Raw genomic sequence first — 26,189 nt, 5'->3', positions numbered from 1 at the left:
AGCGTGCGTCGTCTGCTCGATTTAAAGAAGTAATTTGCCGCAGTGAAATCAGGTTGCCGGATCTACCGGAGGGGGAGAAGGACTTCTCTTTCGACGAACGAGCATAAATTTTTTCGACTGGCATTCACCCTCGCCGAGGGGAGAGGGAGATTCGTTTCGGGGGATATTTAATGTTCGGGATCGGGCAGTGTCGCTTAGCGACAATTGTGTTTAATTGCCGGGAAAATGTAGCCCCGCCCCCGTCGCACTCTTTCCATTATTATCCGCGACGCGTTTATCGAGGCTCCGTGACGATCGTTTGGATCGTTCGAGCGATTGCTCCGGGGACCGCCCCGATCATGATGCTCTTTAAAGATTTTTATTTATTTACCGACGAACGATGCAATTTCAGCGGCAAGCGAAAAGCTGTTATGGGTAAAGCGAATTCTGACGCGACGTAGACGAACCAGTGAGAGGGACCGGTGCCGAGAGCTCGTCACTTTATTATATGCCTTACACTCTCCCCACCGGAAGCCTATACTTGCTGGAAGAAGCGTCTAGTATAATGTATTAGCTCATTTTCTCAATGGAACTGTTCTATGATCTTCTGCGATTTTTCAGGCCTTTTTGATTAGCAAAAACTTGAGTTATATGACTTTTTACGACTTTATTTGAAATGCAATTTGTGCACCGCGTAAAACACGTTGGAAAGAGCGAAAAAAAAATAATCCGATGCGGTACATCCTGTTTAATGCATTTTTACATATTTCTAAAAAAATGTTTACAGAAATGATAAAAAAAATGTAATCATTTGCAACAACTTCCGATTTCTTTCGTACTCGTTAATCAATGATTACTGATTATTAGACTGTGGATCTTTATGCAAAATAAAAATTGTCTGCATCGATTGCAAGAGATAGAAACCAAAGTGCCTGTTGTTTCTTCCCCTGATGATTTTAATAGAGGAGAAATGATATATAAACATCTTGAATTTTAAAAATTTTCCAACAATTTTGGATTTCGTTTACTCAATTTTGCTATAAATGCATAAAGATCCATCTGATTATAATAATTGGATTTTATATGAATCGTAATTTTCAAACATTAATCGGAACACGTGTCGCCGAACTCCGAAATACAAGAGACTGGAAGTACGCGAAAAAAATGAGTTCCCGGGTTGTCCTAACATCGGATTTCCTCGTGTCAGCCGTCAGAGGGGTCGCCGATAGACGGCGATGCACACGTGTGCGTCATGTGCATCCCTCGCCCCTTGGTTTGTGCCCGATCGGCTCTCGGTATCGCGTCGGCCACGTCGAGGACGACACGCACATGCATATTGCACCAGGCTGCATAACCCAGAAACGAACGCCCACGAATGCGGCTGGTTCGCATGCACTCGCGCGACCAGCCGGCAGCGATGCAACGAGTAATGAATATTCCGTTTCTGCGTGGGGTTGCGTCGGACGCTCGCGCGCGCGCGCAGCAGAATTCTGTTTATCCGGTAGCCCGTATCGAAGAACCTTCGCCATAACCGTTGATCCGGCAGAAAACATGCTTGGATTCTTGTCGGTTCAGTTATTCTTTTTTTTTTGCTCTCTCTCTCTCTCTCTCTCTCTCTCTCTCTTCGCACGGGGCCCGCGATTTACGCCTAATGGCCCGCAATTATCGCATATTTATTGCGCTCTCCGCGTGCGTGCACGTGAGGTGGATTTAATTATTTTCCGTACGTAATTCCGTACCGAAGGTGGTAAGTATTTGATAAACGAGAGACCGTGGCAAGTAATTGCACTACAGTTCATAAATATTTATGTTATATATATATGTATATGGCGTACAGGATGTCTCGCGATACGGTTCGTATTCGAAAAAAAAATGGAGAAATAAGGTGGAAATTATTTTGTTTGCATAAACTGGATTAACATAAATATGTGCTACACGCTGGCGGACGTTCGCGGAGAAAAGTTATGTCCTGTGAATCATGTTTATCCTCGAGACGCGACGTTGCTGAGCTTCTCGCATCGATGACAAGACATTCTTCTTGCTATAATATTTAAACGATCCCACTGATAAAGGGCATTATTTCTGATCGATGTTATCGCCGCGCTTTACGTATCCATTACGCGGGGATGGCCGGTTTACGTTCAACATATTGTTGTTCGGTCTTGCTTTCTTGTTTACCCCTGTTTACCTGTTTACCGTGGCGCGCCGCGGAGGAATATCTATATTTTGTTTGACAATTATAAATAGTATCTGCTCGCTTTGGCATTCTCACGCGGATTTCAGGCCGTCGTTTTATCGTGTAAGGGTCTGCAATGAGATACAGTGAACTTTTAACATTTCTTCCCGGAGAAAAATCCAAATGAAATTTATATTGAAGTTTGTAGAATAGCAAATATTGATCAACTTCCGTTCGAAACATTGTTTTGGTCGGATCGTCGGAAATGTTAAAAAAAAATTGGCGCCAGGATTCAATTCTTCATAAGAATTGTATGAAATCTAGTAAAACGATTCTCGGGGTCTCCGATTACGAATCTGACATTGAAAATTCAAAATTCAAAATGGTAGATTGCTTCGCTGTACCTTATAACTAGACTGCGGATTATATGCATTTATGACAAAAAGGGGTACGTACAATTTAAAATAGTGGACGTATTAAAAAGATTTAAAGCCACCAGTATATTAATTTCAGCTTAATAGGAAAATTAAAAGAAGAAAGACATTTTTACTTGGCTCTCCCGTATCTTGCAATCAATGCAAACATTTTTTATTTTGCATAAAGATCCGCAGTCTACCTATACAGTGGGTGTACAAAGTATTCGTACACCTTTTAAAAACTAATAGCTTTTTTATAATTGTACCAAACGACCTGATTTTTTATAATCAATTAGCAGCATTGGTTTACGAAATGATGTGCAAAAAAGATTTTTCAGAAATTATAATTTTTACGAGGTTATATGCAAAAATAAAGAAGGGACTTTTTAAAACTTTTTTTATTAGGGCCGCTAAAGAAAATTTAAAATATATGTTTTTTAGATCTATAGTAGTTACACACATGCTGAATATTTCATCGAAATCGATTATCATACACACGAGCTACAAGCGGTTAAAAATGGTGAAAATCGTAGTTTTACACGACTTTTGATCAATTTCTTCTTCAAATCCACAGAATCGTACATCTTTCGATGGGTATCATTTTTTCCTACGTCAACCGATTTAGATGAAATTTTCAGCATGTGTATAACTAACATAGATCTACAAAACGTATATTTTAAATTTTCATTAAGAGCCCAAATAAAAAAGTTTTAAAAAATGCCTTTTTTATTTTTGCACATGTAACCTTGTAAATTATAATTTTTGGAACATCTTTCTTGCGTATCACTTCGTAAACCAATGCTTCTAATTGATTACAAAAAATCAGGATGTTGGGTACAATTATAAAAAAGTTGTTAGTTTTTAAAAGGTGTACGAATACTTTGTACACCCACTGTAACTGATGTAAACAATTCGTTTGGATTGTTTCTTGAAACCCGAGAGGAAAAAGTTCCCTCTCTCTGTCAGTGTGACGCAAGCACGAGACAGAGACGGAGCGCGTCACGTGACCGGGCATGCCGGGAAGGTAGAGTGGGGAGACAAGTCTCAATCTGGCGATTGTGGTTTCGTCGTCGGTGTCTAAGCCAGCCTATCGCTCGGTTTTCGAGCGGATTCCGTCGCGAGGTGACATAATAAACATTGAAATTTAATGCCGCAGCTGCGCGAACGATTCGTATTCCGCGGGTCACGTTGCGGTCGTACGTCGCATCAGGCTTTATTGGCCAGTGGGACATACATATACGTACGGTCCACCTTGCATTCAGGCAGGATACGACGGTACGTGGAATATAAACTCGCATTATTCGATCGGGGAATACGCTGGGCCGTATAATGCCAGCTCGCGCCACCGCTCGGCTCGGCTCCGCTCCGCGTCCGCATTTTATTTACATTATTCAGACACCGCCTAATGCGCTCCTCTCCGCCGTCGTATACATACGCGAATAATATAATTGCAGGAAGCACACTCGCATCGCACGGCATTATCATTCCGTTTCCACGTAAGTCGTCGGGCCACCGGTTGCCCGTTTACCCGCCGCGTCGACTTTTACTTCAGCATCTTCTTCGTTCTCTTCTCCGCGCCTCCAGCTACCGGAGATGCGCTAACCCCGACGTGCACAGGTGAACAGAACTCCCAACAGTCAACGAGCAACGCGACTCTATCAAACGGGGCTGGGGAAAATAGAATTTGAGAAGAACCGATGAACAATATGTACAGTGGCTTACAAAAGTGTTCGCACGACCTTTAAAACAGAATAACTTTCTTATAATTGTACCAAACGCGGCCCGATGCTTTGTTAGCAATTAGAAGCATATGTTTACCAAATGATGTGCAAAAAACATTTTCCGAAAATTATAATTTACAAGGCAAGAAACCTATATTTTTTATTATGGGATCTTATTGTACGTAAAAAGACCAGCAATTTTCGTAGGATACTCTTTTTTTATCCGCAGGTTTCCACTTGATAAAACAAAGGTGACCTACAAATGACCTTGAGAACGCCACCCAAATAAAACAACTGATACTGCCCTCCTCTTTCCCCCTCGAAATCGTTGGACACTTGTTTTACACTTTTTTAATGTCTCATACTTTTCGAGATATTCGGTTGGAAAGTTTTCGAATGAACACACCCTGTGTACGACTAATTAACGAGCGATGCAACCAAAAATCATGTCCAGATATTATCAGCAGTAAATTTTGTAAGAAATTTGTAATGACTAGACGCATTTCCATGCACTTACAGCAAAATTGAGTATACGAAATTGAAAATTGTTGAAAAATGGAAAAAATTGAAGACGTCGATATATAATTTCGGAAGAAATAACATTCAATTTAGTTTCTATTTCATGGGACCGGTGCAGACAATTTTTATTATGAATAAAGATCCGCAGTCTAGCAATGAAGCGCTAACAATACAAGAAATAAATTTCTGTTCAATTTTAATGTGTGCATTACACGAATATATACAACTTTGACTGAAATGCTGTGAATTTCAATAAACAGCGACGATGCCAAGAGTCGAAACGACATGCACATTCGAATTTCCAAGACACAAGCAGCTCCCCGAAGAAACCTCACGATTCACGGTGCTATTATCGCTTAAGAGGATCACGCATCCTTAAAAACGGGCCACTTTCGAGCACAGATTAGAATGGAAAATGAGAGTAACGCGCAAATATCAGCGAAGGGGCTAATTAAGACTAATTACACTTTTAACCTTCTTTCCACTTGCATAATTAAGGCAAAGGTAAGCTTTTTAGAGCGATTCTAAACCTCCCCGTTCTCGGACTGTTCTCTGAAAGTCGTAAATTCTGATTCGCATAAAAATGGAATTATTAGGTTGTGAAGAAAGAAATGCAGGATTTTTGCTCCTTTGTTTTAATTACAATTTTATACCAATAAATAGTTACCTTAATTTAATGAGTTACATGTCATTTTTTAATGCTTGTTTTACGCTCTATTTAATTATGCTCTCGATAGTGAATTTTATTCAAATTTTTATTAAATTATATGACTTTTATGTCAGGACGTCAAAACGCGATTTTAGCATTATTTTTTTCTATGAGCACTGTGCATTCGTTGACACTTCCTTCGCCCGATACTTCCTTGATATTCCGAGCCGCTTGAGCGGCAGTTCAGCCTAGTTTGAACTCATAGAAAAAAATAATGCGAAAATCGCGTTTTGACATTCTGAAATAAAAGCCAAATAATTTAATAAAAATTTGAATAAAATTGAATATCAAAAGAATAATTAAATAGAGCGTAAAACAAGCTTTAAAATGACTCATTAAATATAACTCATTAAATTAAGGTAAATATTTATTGATACAAAATTATAATTAAAACAATGGAACACAAAAATCCTGCATTTCTATCTTTACAACCTAATATTCAAATAAACTTTTCTAGATTGCAGGCAAAGATTTTGTATAGATTGTACTCTATCTGATAGATTTTGTAATTTTCTGGAGCTGAGATACCTCTGTTTCACAGGTCCGTCCGACGATTGTTTTGCGAACTCTTCTCGGTTCTAATCGTTCAGCCACGCCGTATTATCCATCGTCCTATTCCTGCTCCATTCCAGTCTCTTATCGCAGCATCTCTCTGTCCTCACTTTTTATCCGTCCCTCTTATTCCAAGACGTTCTCTTCTTCCGAATAGAAGAAGTGATTACAGGGGGACTATACTGTGTAGTGTTCTGGAAGGGTGTCATAAATCGCAGACTGCTTCCCCATACCCCTTAACAGCTACCCCTATCGCGTCGTCATCGCTCTTCCTACTGTCCTTATTTACATGCCTGTTTCTTTCGTCTTCTTCGCTCGTTTTCACTCTACCGGGCCATAAAAAACGGCTCAGAACTGCGACGCTTCATCCGCTAAATACGAGAGGAACATTCGGCGAAACGTTCATCGAATAATTTATGCTTTCCCAGTTGCAAACAATTTTTCTAACGAGTCGATGTGTCCGTCTTCTCTTTAGTCGGTTTTGTTTTGACAAAAATGAACATGACAAAAATTGCATATCACAAAATCGTCGACGTTATGAGAATTTCATCACACCATTTTCGACTTGTTAAAATTATTGACAGAGGAGATACAGTTTTAGAAATAATGAGGCAGTAAAGCCAATATAAAATTTTAATGGTAAAAGGGTATGACGATAAATGACGATAATAAATGATATTCGAGAAAGAGAATGTAAGACAGTGAGGGAAATTGAAAGAGAGGAAGTTCCAGCGATTGTTGCTGTACAATTAGCAAACTTTTTAGTAGGTTCTACATGAACTTTAATTAATTTTGTATTGCGCGAGCTCATTCTTCATCCGGGGCTGAAGAAATACGGGACACTGTGCTTGACGTGATACTCCCCGAACTGAAATTGTAGTCTTCGTGTTTACGTATTCCCCGGAGTAACTTTCTTCTTTCAGAGAACTTTTTTCATAAAATTTGTATAACTTTCGCTCGGGAAGCTCCGTCACACAATCAAACCGGCTTGCGTAGCACCAGGTGGAAGTAAACGTAACAGAATCAACTGAAAAATGCATCGCGGAGGCGTGACCGTGTTGAACCTTAGCGAATAAAACGCGATACACAGTTGGATATTATAAGTTGAATCTTTCGCATGACATATTAAGTGTTTCAAATATTCAACGAGCTTGCGAGAATTATTAATACAGGCCTCGCGTATAACGCGCGCATTTCAATCCCGGAAACACAATGAATCTTAAATAATGCATCTTCCATCGATCATTTTCAAATTGTGTTTAAACAGTCTGCGAAAGACTGCTGTTTTAAAAAGCTGAGGGCACAAGTCTTCATTTTCAAAAGCCGCTTATCTCTGTCGAATTAATCGAGAAATATTTAAAACACGTTCTGAGATGTTTGACAATTAGACTGCGGATCTTTATGCAAAATAAAAATTGTCTGCGGCGATTGCAAGAAATAGAAACCAAACAGAATGTTATTTCTTCCCCGTAATAATTTTAATATATGAGAAATCATAAATATATATATCTTTGATTGATTCTATCAGTTTATTGATAATTAATTAAATAGAAGTAGCAAACCATTTTATTTGTTTGGAAATGTTTAGTTTCATATTGTTGATTCTTTTTACTAGATTGTGCAATGCACACGTAAAAACTGAACGAGAAACTCGGAATAAAATGTTCGAATGAAATCTAAAAATTTGTTATACCAACGCGTCTGTTCATGGCGTACCGTCTCTACTTCGCGCAGCCACGAATGCACGCGCATCAGCAAACTTTCGAAGTCGATTATCTCGGGAACGAAGCGCCGCGCGAAAAATTTTATTCCACAATTCCCATTTATTTCTGCATGTAGAGCACCCTCTGTTCGGGTTTACCGCATACGTTCGCGCTGCACTCACCTAATCAACTTTACTAGTTTTATTCAACGCTGCGATCGGGTGCAAATTTCCTGCTGCAGTTTTAATTGTCATGCAAGTTTTCAGCAATTCGATTAATTACGCTCGCAGTTTCTTTTAATCAATAATCTGATATACGTTTCTAAAATTCTTTTCTATATATATATATATATATATATATATATATATATATATATATATATATATATATATATATATATATATATATTTTGAGCGGCACCAACCACCGCTAAAGTTGATTCAGATAAATTGAAAATATTCTCTACTAAAATTCATCGATAAAATTGAATTTCACCAGAATGTATTATTAATATAAAATTACACTGTATAAAAGCGCGCGTTGCTCGAGTGAAATTCTCTTTCAGCCACGGTCGTCCATTTCTTAAGAGGGTGAAGTGTGGGAAAATTAAAATGTAAAACGTGTTAGCAGGGTTTTAAGAGGAACAGTGGATTGCTTACTAGCGTAGCTGGTACTATGTAAATGGAAAGTCGTTCGAGAGTTAAAGTGAATTCAGCAGCGAGCCTCGAGTGAAATGCTTGTCGATTACGCGCCGGAAGAAAGAAAACAGCGTTCTCCACTTCTTGCTGCGCCGCGCCGGTGACGCAATGGGAAGCCTTCCTAATCGCGGCTATGCAATCGACGAGTCTCGGTTACTTCGCGTTTGGCCTTCTACACCGGAACTGGTCGGCCTCCTCTTTCGCGAATTGCGAAACGAGAGATGGACCTTAATGTCGAAATCAGTTCCTTCATCAACGGTGCGCTGCACAACTTCAATCATGAAACTTAGGGAAACTTTTCGCTCTTGGTTATTTCCAATCATCTCCGAACAATCAGATAAAAATTTCTTTAACACATTACTATCAGTTATCAATTCTACAGAACTGTTTACGTGGAACTTCATGTAACTCGAACATAAACAAATTTTTATTCAATGAAATGACTACTTCAAACGCAAAATAAGAACTTAAAATAAGAAAAACACTAAATTGAAAGTTTCGAGATTGTAAGTAGGGTAAAGTGCCCAAATATGAACCACTTTCTGTTGATGTAATTTTTTGATTATTTTAGACTGCTCTTTTTCGTCCAAAAAATTACCAGTTGCAGATGCATTTCCTACCGATAAGATTCTCTGGGGTCAAGTTTGTTGAAAAATTAATACAGCTTGGGAAAAATATTTTGTTTGTGGTGTGTCATTTGCAGGTTCCAGTGAAAGGGGTTCTTAATATGGTACACCTTGAGTCCCTAATATGACACCTGGTACTACATTTGGCACCCACAGCAAGAATGTCAATAGCTATACCCATATTAGGGAACCTTGGTAGTGCCATATTGGGAACTCCACGTGGACTGATAATACTAGCTACTGACAAGGAGAAAATGGCTACTGACAAGGAGAATTTCAGACCAAACCGACAGTTGGCAGACATTAATATAAATAAACTGAAAGTACAGATATGTTCAAACATTTTAAAATCACTTACCTTCCTCGAAAAAAATGCAATCGAAAATCTAACCACAAAAATATTCAACACGCGGAGACACAACTGGCGGAGGATCGATACATTGAGTAAACATTGAGTAGTTGAGTAAACATGGTAAACTATTGTTAGAGGATTTTCTCACTGAAGTGCGACTTCTCCTTTACAAGATATAAGGTAGTGCCATAATAGGCGACTATACCATACTTGGTTACTTTACCCTACGATATCCGAGTAATTAAAAGTTAGAATTCTTTCGACTCCGTACGATAATTGCTTTAAATTGTCGCTCGTTTAATGGTGGACACGTAGCCGCCATCGAAGATCGATACTCACTCGATTCGTGGCCACGGGGCGAAAGAATGTTCTGCGACCCGAACACGAATCAATAACGACGATCGTGATCGGCTTCTCTTAATTCACGATCGCGTGATCCGTCGCCTTAATTACTGCGCAACCTCTCGATCACTCCGGATGCACGGTACGTCGTGTCTTCTTTAATTGAATCTAGTCGAACCTGGTCTCCGATGACGCTGGCCACACTTCGACCGGATCTCGGAGTCCAGCCTCGATGTTCTCTCTGCTTCCCCGCAGAAATGGCCTAACCTTCGTATGGTTCTCTCGAACGTTGCTCCTTTTAATGCTTCAGTATCGTTTCGGTGTTATTCTAACTTTAATAATTGTCCTATCTTTAGTGTAATGCAAAAAATTGCTAATATTACAGCTTCGATATTTCACCAACATTATTCCGATTCTCGAAAACTCGTAGATTTAGGTTGACGAATATAAGCGAAGGAATAGAAACATTTAATTATTCGAAGTCCTCCGATGAAGTTGGCTACAAAAATAAAATGTGAATGATTAAAGTACCAACCTTAAGAAGTGGGTGCACAGCCACGAATGGAGTGCATAGCTCTCGCAATTGAAATAGATATTGATTTGAATGAAACTATAGTGACGACAGTCTTCTAACACGACGCCAGCAGAAATATTTAGCGACGCGTGTCTGGCGTTCGCGCAATTATCGTCGCGCATCGATTCGTCTTATTGAAAACGTGCTCGTCCGTGAAGTTGTATAACTTCAATTCCCGCAGTAGCCGCGGGTCAACTCTGTAAATCCACTAACAACGAGTCTTTATTGTTCTGTTATGTGCGTACATCGAACACCTAATTTTATCAGAAACTTACATTCAACGAACACACGGAAATTCGAGACGGCAAATGATTAAAAAACCGTTCGGCAAAGGCTTGAGCCGTAAATGGATTATGCAACGGTGATTATTGTACGTCGGATATTTTCCGTGTGCACGATCGCGGCAACTCGCAATTAAAACTGGTCCAGCCGGAAGGATTTAAAAGTTCTGCTCGCGGACAAAGGCTGGACTTTCTCAAGCAGCCTGGAGGAAAATAATATTTCCGGAGGCTCATCAGGGGCTAACGAATGTTTCGCAGAGAGAGAGAGAGAGAGAGAGAGAGAGAGAGAGAGAGAGAGAGAGAGAGAGACGGAGAGTCGGGTTAAATTATTTAAAGTTGAAGTCCTCGGATCCATCGGTAATCCGCGTGGGCGGTCCACGGTTCGCCCCGGTAATCCTGCAATTTTTCGCCGCGCGGAACCGTGTTCCACGCTGCCTGCGAAACTGTTCCGAGTTCATCGAATTAATTTCCAAGGACGGCCGGAGCGCAAACAAAGATAGAAGGAAAAAGCTCCGCCAACGGACGCGGTTAAATATCGGATCCTTTCTCTCCGATGGAAAAGCCTCTGTCCTCCCTGCTCTGTCTCGCATAATTTAACATAAACGCATTAAGAAATCCTCGGTTCGGGGAGCTTTGCCGCGCGCGGACTGGATTACCCCGTATCTGTTTTTCAGCGTACGAGAGTCGAACGGACGAGAGGGGTCGAGCGGATTAAACGTCGAAGATTAAACGACCGGTAATCCATGCCCGACCGATGTCGAATTTATACCGAAAGTTATTTCGCAAAAATCCGCGGGCTGATCGGCCTTCGACGAGATCCCGAGTGAAAGTCCGCTCGAGTGATCCACTAAAGTGTACTACGTTAATTTATCGCATTGGAACCCGGAGACGTCGAGGTTGTTTTATTAAGCCTTGAGAGTCTCTTGGCTGCAGTGGATCGCGAGTGAACGATCAGGCAGTGATTCGAGATGGGGAATGATCGAAGGATCTTCGACGAGGCTTATCATTTTTATCGAAATGTCCGATTGGTCCTGTTGGTTCTCTTCGGGGCGGGATTATCGATTTCATTCGAGGGGGACGGAGGAAGTTGGTTTCACCCATTTGTCTATCTCATAAACACGTCGAACGGAAAAATTATCGTTCTATACCGCACCGCATTTTCGCAGAAGAATCAGCTTATGATTCCGCCTGTATCAGAATTAAGTTTCTCCGACTTAAGGGGATGGACTCTCGTTTCCAGAATTGATGGGTTATTTCAGTTATCAAAAGCGCTAGATACAAGATCAATCTAGGCCGCAATAGTCCTGAAAAGTCCTATTTTTACGTTTACAAGGCGTGATTTGCATTATTCGGCGGCGTGTAGCTGTCGCACCTTTACGAAAGTAGCTACTAAATTACGCCTCGTAATTAGATTAAACTAGATTGATCTTTTATGTGGCGCTGTTGACTACTGAAAACCCACACGTATGCATTACCGAGGAAGAAAAGGCGCATCCCGCACCCTTGCAATCCTAGAAACGAGTCTAGCCCCTTAATAGACAGACTTTTTGGTAAGGGAGGAAAGAATCCGATCCCGAAATCCCTCGCAGGTCGGCGTCGAGCTGGACACGGATTCCCTGGGCCGTGTATCCCAGAGCCCCAGGCGTTCGCCTGGACCGTACAGGATTCCGAGAGCTGTGGTATCGATCCGGCAGTGAGAGAGCCGTAGGACGATGCAACGTAACGCATCGCATCGTATCATAGGGACACGTGCACACACACACACACACACACAATTATACACGCATGTACATATATGTATACCTTTGAGTTGTGCAGCGCATAATCGCCGGCTTCGTTCGCTCTCTGTTGCAGAACCTGGAGGAGCGTGAGCGCAAGCACGCCGTGCACAAGGAACAGCTGTCTCGCGAGCAAAGGTTCCTCAGGCGACGGCTGGAGCAGCTGACGAGCCAGACGGGCCTGCACGGACTCCACGAGCTCCACGGGCTCCATGGGCTGAGCACGAGCGCTCCGACTGGCTCCTCCTGCAGACCTGGTTCCGCAGTTGCAGCCGCAGCCACCGCGGCCCTCCTATCGAAACGACGCAGCGTTTCCGAGTGCTCGCTCGGAACAGCCTCTTTCACCAGCTCCACGGCCAGCTCCAGGAACTCCGACAGGTCTGCGGGCAGTCCATCCGTCTCGGAGTCCGGTGAGTACTTTCTGTCCTATTCTTTCTTCCGCACAAAGCGAACAACGCCGATGATACTGACCGGTCAAGGTCAACCTGACTCGCTGGCTAACTGCTTGCGTCACCTCGAGGATTGGGGTCCTTCAATTACAGTCTGTCCCACAGGAGCGTGTCAACCATGTTTCTGTAAATATTCATATATTTGATGGTCCCGAAAGATTCTTTCGCAACGCGTACGTTTATATTGTTACGTCACACGAGTATACTTATACAAACAACGTGATCATCTGTTTATTAACGTTTCATTACTTGGTAATGAAACGGACTGGGCTAGGCCTGTGTAAACCCTACCTAATACTTGTGTGATGTAACAATATTAAATGTGCGCATTGCGAAAGAAACTTTTGGCACAACCTAATATTTGTAGAAAACTGTATACGAGTCGAGCCTATTGTATATCAAACTTAGTAAGGAGTCCAATCTCCTCCATTAGCAATTATAGCTTGGCACCGTCCCGCCAACTATACATTTCTCAACTCTACATTTCTTATACAGTTCTTATTTTGCTCTTCATTATGGACTACGGGTCATTCCATGCCAAATCGATCACTTTTTGCAGGCACCATCGTCGATTTTGTTCTAAATGAAATATGTTGTAGTCCATGTGAAATTAGGGGGGGTTTAAGTCATCATTTTGCCGGTTACGAATTTTTCTTAGAAATGGCAAGCCTTCGAAGTTTTCAATTTTTGCCCATTTCGGCGAAAATGGGCCTCGTTTACGAATTTTTATCTCGAGTACTGTTTGTCCGATTGAGCTACATTTTTTTTTTGTTTTATTCGGAAAGGATTGGGCTACTACAAAATAATTTTTTCAACCTCGAAAATCAACTTTATAATGTCGAAAAATTTAAACAAATTCTTTTTCGAATGAGCCTACACATTTTCTATTGCATCAGGGGATTGGGACGGCCAAGGTAGTACGGTGATGGCGTTCTCCGCTTTCCATTTGGTACAATTGATGGTTTCGCGTACGCTGCACTCATCTGGGAAAGCTCTGTTCTTTTCAATGTCAGAAACGAAACTGACAATTATTCAGCCAGGGCGTATTAAAGACATCTGTGTTTGTTTACATTATCCTTATCTCCCCCTGATTGGGTGACAGGTTTCGAAGATATCGCCGACACGCTCTTGTCTAGGTTCTCGAGATACTCGTACGTATCAGCTGGAAGTTAGCTACCCTATGTTCAACGAGTGTCCTATATGTCTGGCTACTCGTTCTCCTAGCGAAAATTGAGACATTAACTCCGGAGTTGGCTGCTCGAGCCACTTCACGGGAGAACTCCTTTACTCTGTTCTTTCTGGCACTAGGTCTCGGTTCTCTAGACACTCATCTGCCTCACAATGTTTATTAGAAGTTCCATGTTTAGGCTGCTTTCTCAGCTCTTTGATGATATCCAAGTCGAAGACACGCGCAACCTTGGTGACTTAGACGCTTCCTGTTATTCTATTAACAGCGCTGAATTCGGCGTAGGTAGACGTCGTCCTTTAGCTACTCAGATATGAAAGGGATCCCGTGTTTAGATCCCTTTCGGGCTCTTTGATACTCGCCCAAGTTCAAGACATTGACCGGTTGGTTGGCTACTTCTAAGAGCACGGGCTAGGATGTCTCTTATTACGTTATTGTTAGCGTACGCCTGGATTTTAGAGACATTCTCAGCCGCGAGTCGCATTCTAGATTACTCTTTGATGTCTGCAACAGATTTAACTTGGTATAGGTCTCCGATCTTGACAGAATGAAATGCAAAAAGTTTCGATTTTAACAGATTCGTATAAATATAGAAATGTTACATCTTTATCGAGAGAAATAAAAATTCATTTCATCCCGCAATGACTTTATCGCAATAAAGACAACATTACAATATGCTTCAAATTCTACCAGCCAATAGAAACTCCGTATTCTACTAATTACCGTGTCTTTAGAACTGTCACTTGGTAAAATAGGCTCTATCTATCGTCGCAGAACAAGCATCGCAATGTTCTAATGAAATGCCGTTGCATTTATTTGCATTCGTTTATCTCCTCGTGAACGGTGAAACGGATTTATCAGAAAGGACACAATAGGAGCTTCGCCCTGGCAGACTCCGTACACAATGGTCACTTAAAAATGTCACGCATGTTATGAAACAGTCGGTACTACAGCGGACAGTACGTAACAAACGAGATTATCGTTAATGGTAGAAACTCGAGAGGATTTAAACCCGGAGTAGAATTAAATGAATTATAGCCGACTCTCGTACTCATTCAAATGTAATAGGATTATACGTAGAACACCGGGCTGGCAGGAGGGGAAGGGAAAACAGAGGATGCGTCGGTAGAAAGTTCATAGATACATACTTTATGGGATGAATAAATTCCAGACGATGATAACGATTTACCGAGGGAAGTCGAGAGCTAAACTCCTTTAAACGGATGGGATCATCCTACAATTTAGAAGGATAAACAGAGACACGCTAAAACACATTTTAATCGTAATATCGTGCATACAACTTTCAATTCGGTAATCGAGATGCTGTAAACGCAAACCTTCGTTTCCGTGACTCTATAATATAAATGCTCGCTTTTATAAAATTATTTATATACGTAGATATATTAGAGCAGCTGAATTGATGTTCAGTTGTGAAGATTTTTGGAATCACAAGTACGCTACAACATCTTTAACCCTTGTGCAGCCAACTGCATTTTACTGGATTTCTTTCAACAACTTGTTAATGTTCCTCTAAACGTATTACCAAATTTCTAATGTATTAATTGATAGTCTTGAAGTGAGTATTTCCGCAGATATGTTAACAATCTACCATTACCGGTCAAATGACCGGTTTTATGTTTTCCATGTTACAATTATTGAAATGACGAAGTTGCTTGCATGGAAATTGAGTCACGTTGCACAAGCACATATTGTGATAAAAATTGCACAAAATTGAACTAAATAGGGCCTTGTCGAACGATTTAAATTGCAAAATTGCTTGTGAGTAATATTTAAATTATTTAATATTTTAATTAGTTAAATCAATAACTAATTTCTTTGAAACATTTTAACCGCTTTTAGCGTTCGGTAGGTTTAGCGTTAAATACAAAATGTTTTACATAATCTACATATACGTTTTGGTTGGCTGCACGAAGGTTAAGTAAGCTAAAACGTGTTGTCCCTGGAAAAATCGAGTTGGAAGGTCCAGATAATTTTGGAGAAGCTTGATGAGAATAAACGTGGCAGGTGGGTGTCCGGGTGATGGCGAGAAAGGGTCAGGAAAATATCTAGTTTCGGGGTGTGAAGCGTAACGTTCTCGTCGAGCGTAGGCTCGCGTGAAAAGGAACGATTTGGTGGCGCTAATCTCGCATCTGGGGACCGAAGAGCGATCTCGTTGAGAACGGTGGGCGGCCATTGCGCCACGGCGTTCTACTCGCGATCATATTTATCGATCGTTGGTGGCGGCATGGTAGCGCGCGGTCATGTGAACGCGGCGTTAACTTCGGCCGTGTCACGGCGTGCACTTTGGTCGTTGCACCGCCACCGCCACCGGTGCGCGACGCTGCGATTTCAGACGGCGGCGTTCTAATCCGAGATTTCTCAGCCGATGAAACGGCAAGGTTGGGCTGAGTCAGCTCGTTAGAAACAGGACCTACTCCCGAACATCCTATATAAATACCCCGGCGCCCGGGTAAAATTGGAGTAATCCGCGAATTATGAGTCAACTGTTGCGGCGCGACGCTGTTACACCGTTTGTTTTAACCTCGCGACGCGGCGTCGCCCATAGTCGGCGAGTAAACGTCTTAGACACGCGCCTTCCGTCACGATTATCAGCTCCTGCAATGATAAAAACGAAACAAAATATTTTTAGATACTTTCAGCAGCAAGAAATGTCGACTTGAGCTAGCAGCATTTGTTTATGTACGGCGAACAACGTTCTTTTAATATCGGGCATTTCATTATATTAATTAGAAAGTGTGCTTTTAACCCCTTGCATTATCATTTCCTTTACAGTCACAGTGAGTAAAACATCTTTATCCCTAAAAATGGTTAGCTGCAAAATTTGTATGGCTACATTTATTTTATATTGATTACCAGCGAATCGAGTTTTATTTCATTTAAGAAGGAAGGCGTAACGTTCGTATTTGTTAGACTTTGTTTGAAATCTTCGTGACGAGTGTGACTCGTTAAAATACGGCAAGGGGTTAAATCGATATTCTGTTTCCAATTGTTCCTATATTTTCGTTCCGTTAAGATCGCGCTTTAAAATCGCCTCGAACGTTCAGACTTGCAAACTGATCTGATTCCCATCGCGTCGGCGACGTCTTACAAAATTCATCGTCGCGGAGTTCGCATGTAAGTACACGCGCAGCGTCGTCGTCCAATTAAAAGTGTGATTAAGCGTCAAAGTTTAGGAGGCGTTCGCGAGGCGTCGAATGATATTCGCAGTCTGAATTTCCAGTGGCGTCGTCGGTGGCTAATACCGCTGTAACTTTCTTTTCTAATTACCGAGGGGAGTTGCCGTGAGAGCGCGCGCGCGCCCTCGCGGTCCATTTAAATATTCTCTGTGTACAAATGTCCCCGGTAATCAGCGATCACCGTGTCTCGAGAAAGGCCCGCGCGAAATTCCACGGGACGCAATCTTTCTCGCGGAGGAAGTTGAATCCTTGCATATCAATATTTAATTTAACTTTATAATTAGCTAGAGTCTCTCTCTCTCTCTCTCTCTCTCTCTCTCTGGGTGTGTGTGTGTGTGTGTGTGTGTGTGTGTGTGTGTGTGTGTTCATTTAAGAACACCGGAATCGATACCACTCCGTACGGGGCAGAGCCGTGGAAGTCCCATCGAATCCGAGTTTATCGTCGTGCTGGAACAAGAGGAACGTTATTCCAGGACATCCGGTCCTTTCCTGCTTTTCTCTCCTAATTTTCGATCTGCTAAATTATACATTAAACATCCACAACGCGTCTACGCCGTGTAATTTTCATGTCGCTTTCGTTACGCTTCCATTGCGTGCTCGTTGTTTTCGAGAAAAACATTATTTTGTTTTCTCTTCTCGTCGCCGCAAGGTTTGCTTACAATAGTTTCAGCAAATACCTTTCGTTCTAATTTTTTCAGAAGCAGGTCATTCAGGTCAAAACTTCAATTTTATTATACTAAGTGCTTTATATCTGTTCGATAATACATTTATAGAGAACACAAGAACATTCTAGTGTCCAATCTGAAACGATTAACATAAATAATGGACTTCCACATATGTAACTATTTGTCCCAAGCCTCCTGGATACACAACGATACTTCTACGAAGGAGCTGTTCTCATGCAATCCGAAAAATCTCTTCACCGTACGGGCACATTTGCGTTCCAATGTCTCACGGCTACCACTTGGCAGTATCGTGGCAATCTCACAAAGCAAGCGTTCCGCGAACTGCAGGGGATGATTTCACCCCTTTCAGACAGTTCCTCGAAGTTCCCCGGAAATCAACTTTCCCGGTCCAGTCCCTCGGCCGAGTAACTTGTATTTTTACACCCGGTAGATATGGACAATTGTCCCGCGACGTTCCCAGCGCGCGCGCGATTCGACGAAATTCACCGGCGCTGACATTTTTACGATTCCTCAGCAGAATCGTTGCGTATTACCGCGAATTTTCTCGCTGTCGCGGAACCGTCTGACTCAGCCCGTTAGCAAACTTCCGGTTCGTTCTCTGTCGCTTATGAAGTTCTGCTTCGTAAGACGACGACGACGACGGTGGAAAAGGAGAAAGGGGTTGCAGGAAGTTGGTGCGCGTGGGGCCAACCGATAAAAAGTTGTACGCGACGACGTGTCCCGGCGACGATCGACGATCGCCAACTCGAGGATCCCTCCCGTTGATCCGTCCCCGTGATTCCGTGAGATGAAGTTCGCGGACGCGTGTCTCATCTTCCGCTTCTTTCGCCCGTCTTCGTCTTCTTCTTCTTCTTCTTTGGCTCCGTACACTTACACCGGGAGAAGAATTTGGCTCGATGTCGTTGAACCCGGCGAAGTTATCTTCGGCGAAAAATCCCGCGATAAAACTTGACGAATTTTTGAAGTTTATTTGTTTTTGCCGGCTTCGCTCGCTTCTACCCCTTTCAGAACTTATCGGACAGTTCTACGCTGCTCAATACAATTAGGCGGACCGCTGTTTTTCCCTTCCCGCGGACGTGCGCTGGTTCGCAAATTTTTTGGCCGCGAGCTTGTTTACCGAAAAACACCGATAACATGTCGAGATGTTCAGCTTCTCTCTTTGGAAAACTGTAGACTGGGGAGATAGCGTTTGTTGCTCGACTTTTCGGTCCATAATCTCCCATGATCAACCACCGCGTTCAACAATTATAATAAATAGAGGAATTCAGTCATGTCAAAATTCGAGTCACGAATTAATTTTTAACGAACGAATTTTTAGAATCGTCGAGTAAAGATATAAATAACGTATGAGAACTAAATATCAAGTTTCCAATAGCCAGACATTTTCGTCGCGAACGCGTAAAGCTGCCTAACAATCATAAATAAAGAAGTTAGTGCTAATATAACGGAAACGTTGAAATAATTCTCGCGCGCGGAAGGGTAGAATTAAGAAGAATCTTTTTTCCTCGCAGTTTCTTAAGCTGGAGCTGTGTCTCTTAATCTGCGGCAATGAAAATTTAGTGTCTCTCCGGGGGTGCGTTCTCGCGGCCGGAATCGATAAGACGTTAAAATGGCCTGCATGTCGATGAAGAAGAGAGGATGAGTGGCAGAGGCAGGGGGGCGGAAAGAAAAAAATAATAACTTTTCAACGCGGGTTTCTATCGCGGAGCGAGTTTCGGATAACGCGTCCCGCAGGGAGGAATAAAATGCATCCTATCGGGTCGCGGAGTTTACGAGGTACCTTCGAGAGAAAGATACCGAACCTCCTATCGAATTTTGCCTGATTTCAATCTGAACGCCGCGAATGTAACGGAGCACGGCGAAACCAATGAAGATCGAACCGGGACGATAAGTTGCCGAACGCTTCGAGGAACGCTTAAAGTTTCCGCGATCCTTTTCTTTCCCGTGACACGGGCATAAGAAGAAAGAGAAAGAGAAAATCGTGTGCCTTCTCTTCACGGGCATCCACTGGTACCTTCGAGCGGGGTCGTGTCGCCTCGCATCGACATTTGAAATATGCTATCGTAAATTAGATTCAACCTTTACAGTCAATTTTCTCGACGGTTACGCTCACCGATGATCGGCGTCGCACGCACTTACGCGATCCCCGACGATCGTTGCACCGGGATCTTGCGAATCGCACTCCTACACCATTGTTCGAACCTTTTTATCTTTTATCGCTCGCTCTGTGGACACCTCGAGGAATCGGTTTTACCTCGTATTTTTACGTTCCTTATGTGTTTATGAAGTCTACTTTATTCCTCCAACCTTCCTTATTGATAAATGAAATTTTTACTGTCTCCGTATGCATTAGCGAACCATAGAAAATTCAAAGGAAGTTATAAAAATTAATTCGTAATTTCAAGTTGCAGAAATGCAGATCTAAAATTTTTACTGATTGAGAAAAATTTTGCTACTTCTAGCGAAGCAAAGAAACTTCATTCTTTACATATTTATGAAGTCTACTTTATTGTTCTAACCTTCACCATTGATAAATAAAATTTTTACTATCTCCGTATGCATTAGCGAATCACAGAAAATTCAAAGAGAATTATAGAAATTAATTGGTAATTTTAAAAGGTGAACAGCATAAGAGAACAATATTTCCAGCGTCGAAGGATATTGTCAAGAGCAGCGATGAATAAAGTGGACGTTCGCAACAGTAGCGAAGCTTGATGATTCAAGAAGGACACGATGGTGGGTCTGATGGCCCTCGTGAGCAAGATGGCGTGCGTTTCCCGTAGTATCGTTATTAAAGCGCGAGCATCCGATGATCGACTCGTTTCCTTGTATCCCGGTGCACGTCCCGGAAATGCATTCGCCGGTTCGTGATATATTGCGAGGTTCGTATAGAAGAGGTACCGGGTAAAGAAAAAGGAGGTCGGGGGTCCGGCTACGGGGTTAAGGGCTGCGACGTGGACGAAACGCGGGCGAACGTTAAAATTGATGATCCCACGGGAATATCCCGGGCGAAGCACTTATCATAAGTCACGCGAGCCACGCCGGCGATTTTTCGAATTCCTTCAGGAATTTCACGCGAATTCCTCGCGCGTTTCTGGCTTCTCGCGCGATCGCCGCTCTGCTCGGGACACGGATCGGAAGCCGGGGATGAATATAAAAGACTGCGAATGTTTATGCAATTGTCAATTTTTGTAGACAAACTTTAAGAACCTACTCGTAGATCCAAAATGAACTAAAATCGTACTAGGTTCTGTTCAATTTAACTCTGCAGCATTTTTTGAAAATTTTTTAAGTCTTGTGAATATTTTAATCGATCTTCGATCGTGTCAAGAGTTAGACATACGAATTAGTTAAAAAGTTGAAAATCGTTTTGTTTCCTCAAGGGAAAATGAAAGCCGATCTTGTACCATTTCGAATAAACACGGACTATTCGATGATAACATATGTCTACGATTTGACCGTGTCGATGAAAACATAGTGTCGACGAAAGTTACTGTCGGCCAAATCGTGTCGGTGAAACGGGTTGTCAACGAACCAATTGATAGAATTCTCGCGGAGAAATGAGCGTGTGTGGCTTGAGATCAACTTGGAAAGTTTCTATTTTGCTTGAATATCCGCAGCGTAGAGATGAGACTTAGCAAACAGTGAAATCGCGTCCACGATTCGTTATAAGCGCGCGTACGGTCCCGTTCGCTATAGCTGCGGGGAGGCGCTATTATTTCAATAGAATAGATCGGTGGAGAGGAGGCAGCAATTTGTAGAGTCAGCTAAGAGATATCTTGCCGACCGCAGACCGCTCGTTCCGTCCGCTTTAATAATCAACACGGTTGTCAGTAAGTTATCGAGAAGTCGATGGAGAATTTAACGAGGAAACTAACGACGTCGTTCGTATTATACGATACGGGTCGTTTCGTTTTCTTGTCCCCTCCCCTAACGTCTCTCGCCGGATCCAGGGGCCGAATCGGGGTGGAATCGGAATTGGAGCGTGTAATCGCGAAACAACCGTCTTCTGGCTCGGTTTCCGGTGCATGTGCAACGCGCAGATGCGGTTCCGGCAGCGCGGGCTGAGCTCGCGTCTTTCGAATCGCCGGGTTCGCCGTGGTCAACGACTCGGACGAGATTCCGAGCCACTCGACGTGGTCGGAACTGCTTCGAATTAGTCGCATGTTCGAAATTCCTTATCTTATCCGGAATAATTAACGGGCTTGAATTTTATTCAGTGACCGAAACAGCTGTTTCTCTTAACGTACAGGACACGCGGCTCGTTTGTCCGAATTCTTGAGGAACTGTACTCGTTCTTATTCAAACAGTTTAATAAAAACGTATTTAATTCCGATTTTCTTCTACATCTATAAAATATAGAATCGCAGAAGCAACACAGACGTTTATTTCTTCGTTCGATGATTGCAAGCAGATAAAAAATAATGCAACAGCATTCTTTAATCCCACAAATATATTCTCGATTTCGTATAAAATCCGCTGTCCATTTACAACACACTCCGAATTTTTACGGAAGATTAAATGTTCATTATTATTACTCACGAAAACAAAAATGTCGTACGTAATCGGATCAAAAATAATGCAACAGCATTTTTAAATCCCACAAATATTTTCTCGTAAAATCCTCTGTCCATTTACAACACACTCCGAATTTTCACACAAGGTTAAATGTTCATAATCATAAATCACGAAAACAAAAGCGAACGACGAAATTACACATGGTTTTAAAATCATTATTCCGACGCCACAAAGATGAACGATTCTACATATGTATTCATTTTGCGAGGAACGATGTAAGAGGATGAACGAACTCGAAAAGAATGACTCGAGTAATGATTCTCCGCAGGAATATTCGTCGAAAGTCATTAGCGACACAATTAACGGGTCGCTTTGACCACAATCGGAAATAGGACACGTCGGGATAGAAACGAAGGAAAGGAATGAACGAAACTCACTGGAAACGAGCCGCACCCGCGGGTATAAACCTCGAATTACCTTCGAGCCTCGCCGTAGATACACTTAGCTACGTGAGTTTCCGGCACGAAATTATTTTATAACTCCCGGCGAACTTTCCGAGGTTCTCTTCTACTTCGCCGCCCACGTTCATCCTCCTGATTCCACCCCGCAGGTTCTTTTCTTCGTCCCTGTACTGTATTTAGGTCACCGGTTCTCTTTTTCATTCAGTATTTCCCACGTCCCATCTATACGACTAGTTCATTAGAAATGATTGTTTTGCTTCCGTAAATTCGGATCTTCCTCCGAAGAAACAGAATTATAGTGGGCGAGACGTTTCATTTTTACCAGTTTCAATCGTTCAGGCAACCATGATAGAAACGAGCAAAATATTTTATCACAGAGAAGAACGCGATCAGGAATTTTTTCCTGCGTCATTTTGAAATTTTCAACTTCGCTTTCCACAAATTCTGACGAAAATTGAGCCTTTGGACTCGAAGCAATTTTAATTCGAAGATCAACACATTTCTCATACAACAGTTGAGCCTTTTACGATTTATAGAATACAGACGAATTGAACAATAATAAAATTGTTTTGAATAATGGTATGGCAATTTTTACTGTCGCCTCACCATCCTTCACAGTCTACGTCTTCAGCTTCGCTGCCCGTAGATCCTGATTAAAGAACGACATTTTATTTCTACAAGATATTCGACTGTTCCGGTTCTCTGTAGATTAACTTTCAGCCGGCTGAGTTCCGAAACTTTCAAATCGCTAATTACCCGGTCCAGTTTTCCCGGATTGCAATTTGATTGTGTCACTTTCTTTCCAACGGTGGCAAATAGAATTTTTGCCTGAACGATTCGCTGAATCTTCGCAAGCAGATCCGCGTCCTAACCGGCGGGAAATTTGATTCACACGATCGTCTACAGATTAATAATTCCGTGTTAGTGAAGTTCCTCCCGAAGTTCTTAATCAGTGGACTCTTAGAGAGAGCGCCGGTCTTCTCGGGACAGTAATAACTCTTCTTCCATAACTTCACTCGGGGATAGAAGTATTCCCATAAATAAGGGATGAAAGCATCGTTTGAAACCGTCCAACTTTCGGTGGAAACTGTTGGGGAACTCGGAAATTTACAATTAAAAGAACATCTTCATCTTCGTCGTGTCTTACTTCTTCATCGGGAATCTTCTCCCCGTGCAGTTCGCCGCTCGCTCGGGATTCCGGGATCGCAAGGTCCACTGATAAAACTCAATGCATACTTCCATCAATGAACTCGTGCTTCCGGTACGAAACAGCTATAACGATGGTCTATTGAACGGGGTCCGAGTCGGCGCAGATAAACAAAACATCAGCGTGCTCCGCACGCGATAGATCCCCGTGGTTCCATCTATTGTCTCTGTCCGACTAATCCGATCGCTTTCCGGCTGAATAGTCGTTTCCTGCTTTTGTTCACACCTCGTTGCTCCAGCCACGTAAACAATTCATTTTTCCGAACTTTCATTCAATTTAGCCATCATCCGAAACGCCCTCTATCGCTGCCATATTACGTCTATAATCCTGCAGGTTACTTAAAGGTCAAATTCATTTTATACACGTGTTGATTATCAGACAGCCGGATTTTACGTATTTACGACAACAGTGAAGTACGTGTAATTTGAAACAGTAAAAACATTAGAAGAATTTAGACGACTCAGACTCGTGGCGAACACTTGAAATGTAATCTGCTGAATATGAATGTTATGTCTTTCTTTGAAGACGAAATAAAATTCAATTATTTCGCACAATGAATATTTTAGCGTTCAAGAAAATGTAAGTCTGGATAGATACGAGTTTTCTGTTTTCATCGGTGAAATGATTAAAAACAAAGAAGTTGTAATTATTGTAACCATGAAGAAAATCGTACGGCAAGACGTTAAACATATGAAGAAAGAAAATGAATGTCTGTTTCACTCCAGATTGTTGCAATTCAGGTAGAAAATTGTTACTTTGCATAAAAATCGGATTACTTTCCGAACGACCTAATATAATACAAGATAAAAGTTTTCTTCAAAATCCTTCAGAATGTATTTCATTCAATAATTTTTTAGTGATTATCAGCAATTTATTAAAATCATTACAGGAAGAGACATAGTTTTATAGGATCCAGTATGGATCGTAATGAACCGCAATTAGTACAATTGAAGTGTAAAACAGTCGGAAGTATCGGACGATCTTTCGCGCGAGTACACATATCAGAGGTAGCGTGTGCGAAGGGTTAAACATCGCCATTGTTGGATGCAGCCCTTTAAAACTGCGGCGGCGTGATAGCAATCTTTTCGAAGGTTGCGGCAACGTTACCGTTGTTCCCGGCGTAATTGACAATGTTCTCGCGCGGAGGTCGCCTAATCCTTGTTGTTTTACGATTCCTCATCAGTGAGGAGGGTCAGAGAGAAGCGAGGAGGCTCGGTCGACTCGCTTCCGCGAAAGGAGTTTCCATTATTCCCGGTGATAATTTACTTCCCGCTATTCCGCACCTTATTAGCGTTATCTTCTCGACTAGGCCGCCGGCACGCAACGTGGCCACAGTTCATTAACCCTTTGACCGTGCAATTGTTTTCAGTGGAAAGCACTGTTGCGTTCTCTTCGCCGCACCGCGCCGCGTTGCGCTTGTTCGCGTTAGAAATCTTCGTTCGGTGGAACTGTACCGCGATTATTCGGTCGCGAGCCTAATTACAACGTTCCCACGTTGCGCGCGGTTATTCCGGAGTCCTTCGCAAAATATTACGTCGGGATCGCAGACGACATTTTGTCGCTTAATTTTTTTAGGAGGAATCAGGATCGCGTGTCTAATTCCTCCAGCTGCAAACTAATTATTTAATCGTTTAATTTATACAACGTTAGTGCACGGTTTCCTTTAAACGTAAAATTTTTGTGAAAAGTTATAGATGTTACTAGACTTGCAGGTCATGTATACAATAATTGCCAGTTCCTCTGTCCCAGAGCTGTGGAAAATAGTATTTTAAATAGTAAATAGTAAATATATAATATAATCCTATTTATTTTAAAGTATGTGTACAACTTCAAAAAAAAAAATATTTTATTTGATGCAGTAATTTTTGAAAATAAAATAATTTATTTGAGTCAGTCATTTTTTTTTTAAATAGTATTTTATTTGAAGAATATGTATTAAGAATATTTGTATTTCGTATGATATTTAAATTAGTTTTTATTTAAATTTGTATTTAAATTAGTGTTATTCAAGTTCCTCAAATAACATACCGTTTTAAATATGCGCGATCTGTGTCATAGA

The 26,189-nt window shown here is 41.9% G+C and overlaps 1 protein-coding gene across 1 annotated transcript in view; it reads left to right on the top strand.

Moving 5' to 3' along the window:
- The window catches only part of Mxd (MAX dimerization protein), a 281,626-nt gene that overhangs the window by 170,606 nt on the left and 84,831 nt on the right, over positions 1-26,189 (top strand). The window contains exon 6 of the mRNA XM_076439723.1: positions 12,503-12,836. Coding sequence (XP_076295838.1) covers positions 12,503-12,836 — 334 coding nt within the window. The remainder of the gene's footprint in view (positions 1-12,502; positions 12,837-26,189) is intronic.

The sequence above is a fragment of the Lasioglossum baleicum genome, chromosome 15, assembly GCF_051020765.1.
Source record: "Lasioglossum baleicum chromosome 15, iyLasBale1, whole genome shotgun sequence".
In the NCBI taxonomy this organism is placed as follows: Eukaryota; Metazoa; Arthropoda; class Insecta; order Hymenoptera; family Halictidae; genus Lasioglossum; species Lasioglossum baleicum.
Note: the sequence above shows the minus strand (reverse complement) of the source record. Positions and strands in the feature narration are given on the sequence as shown.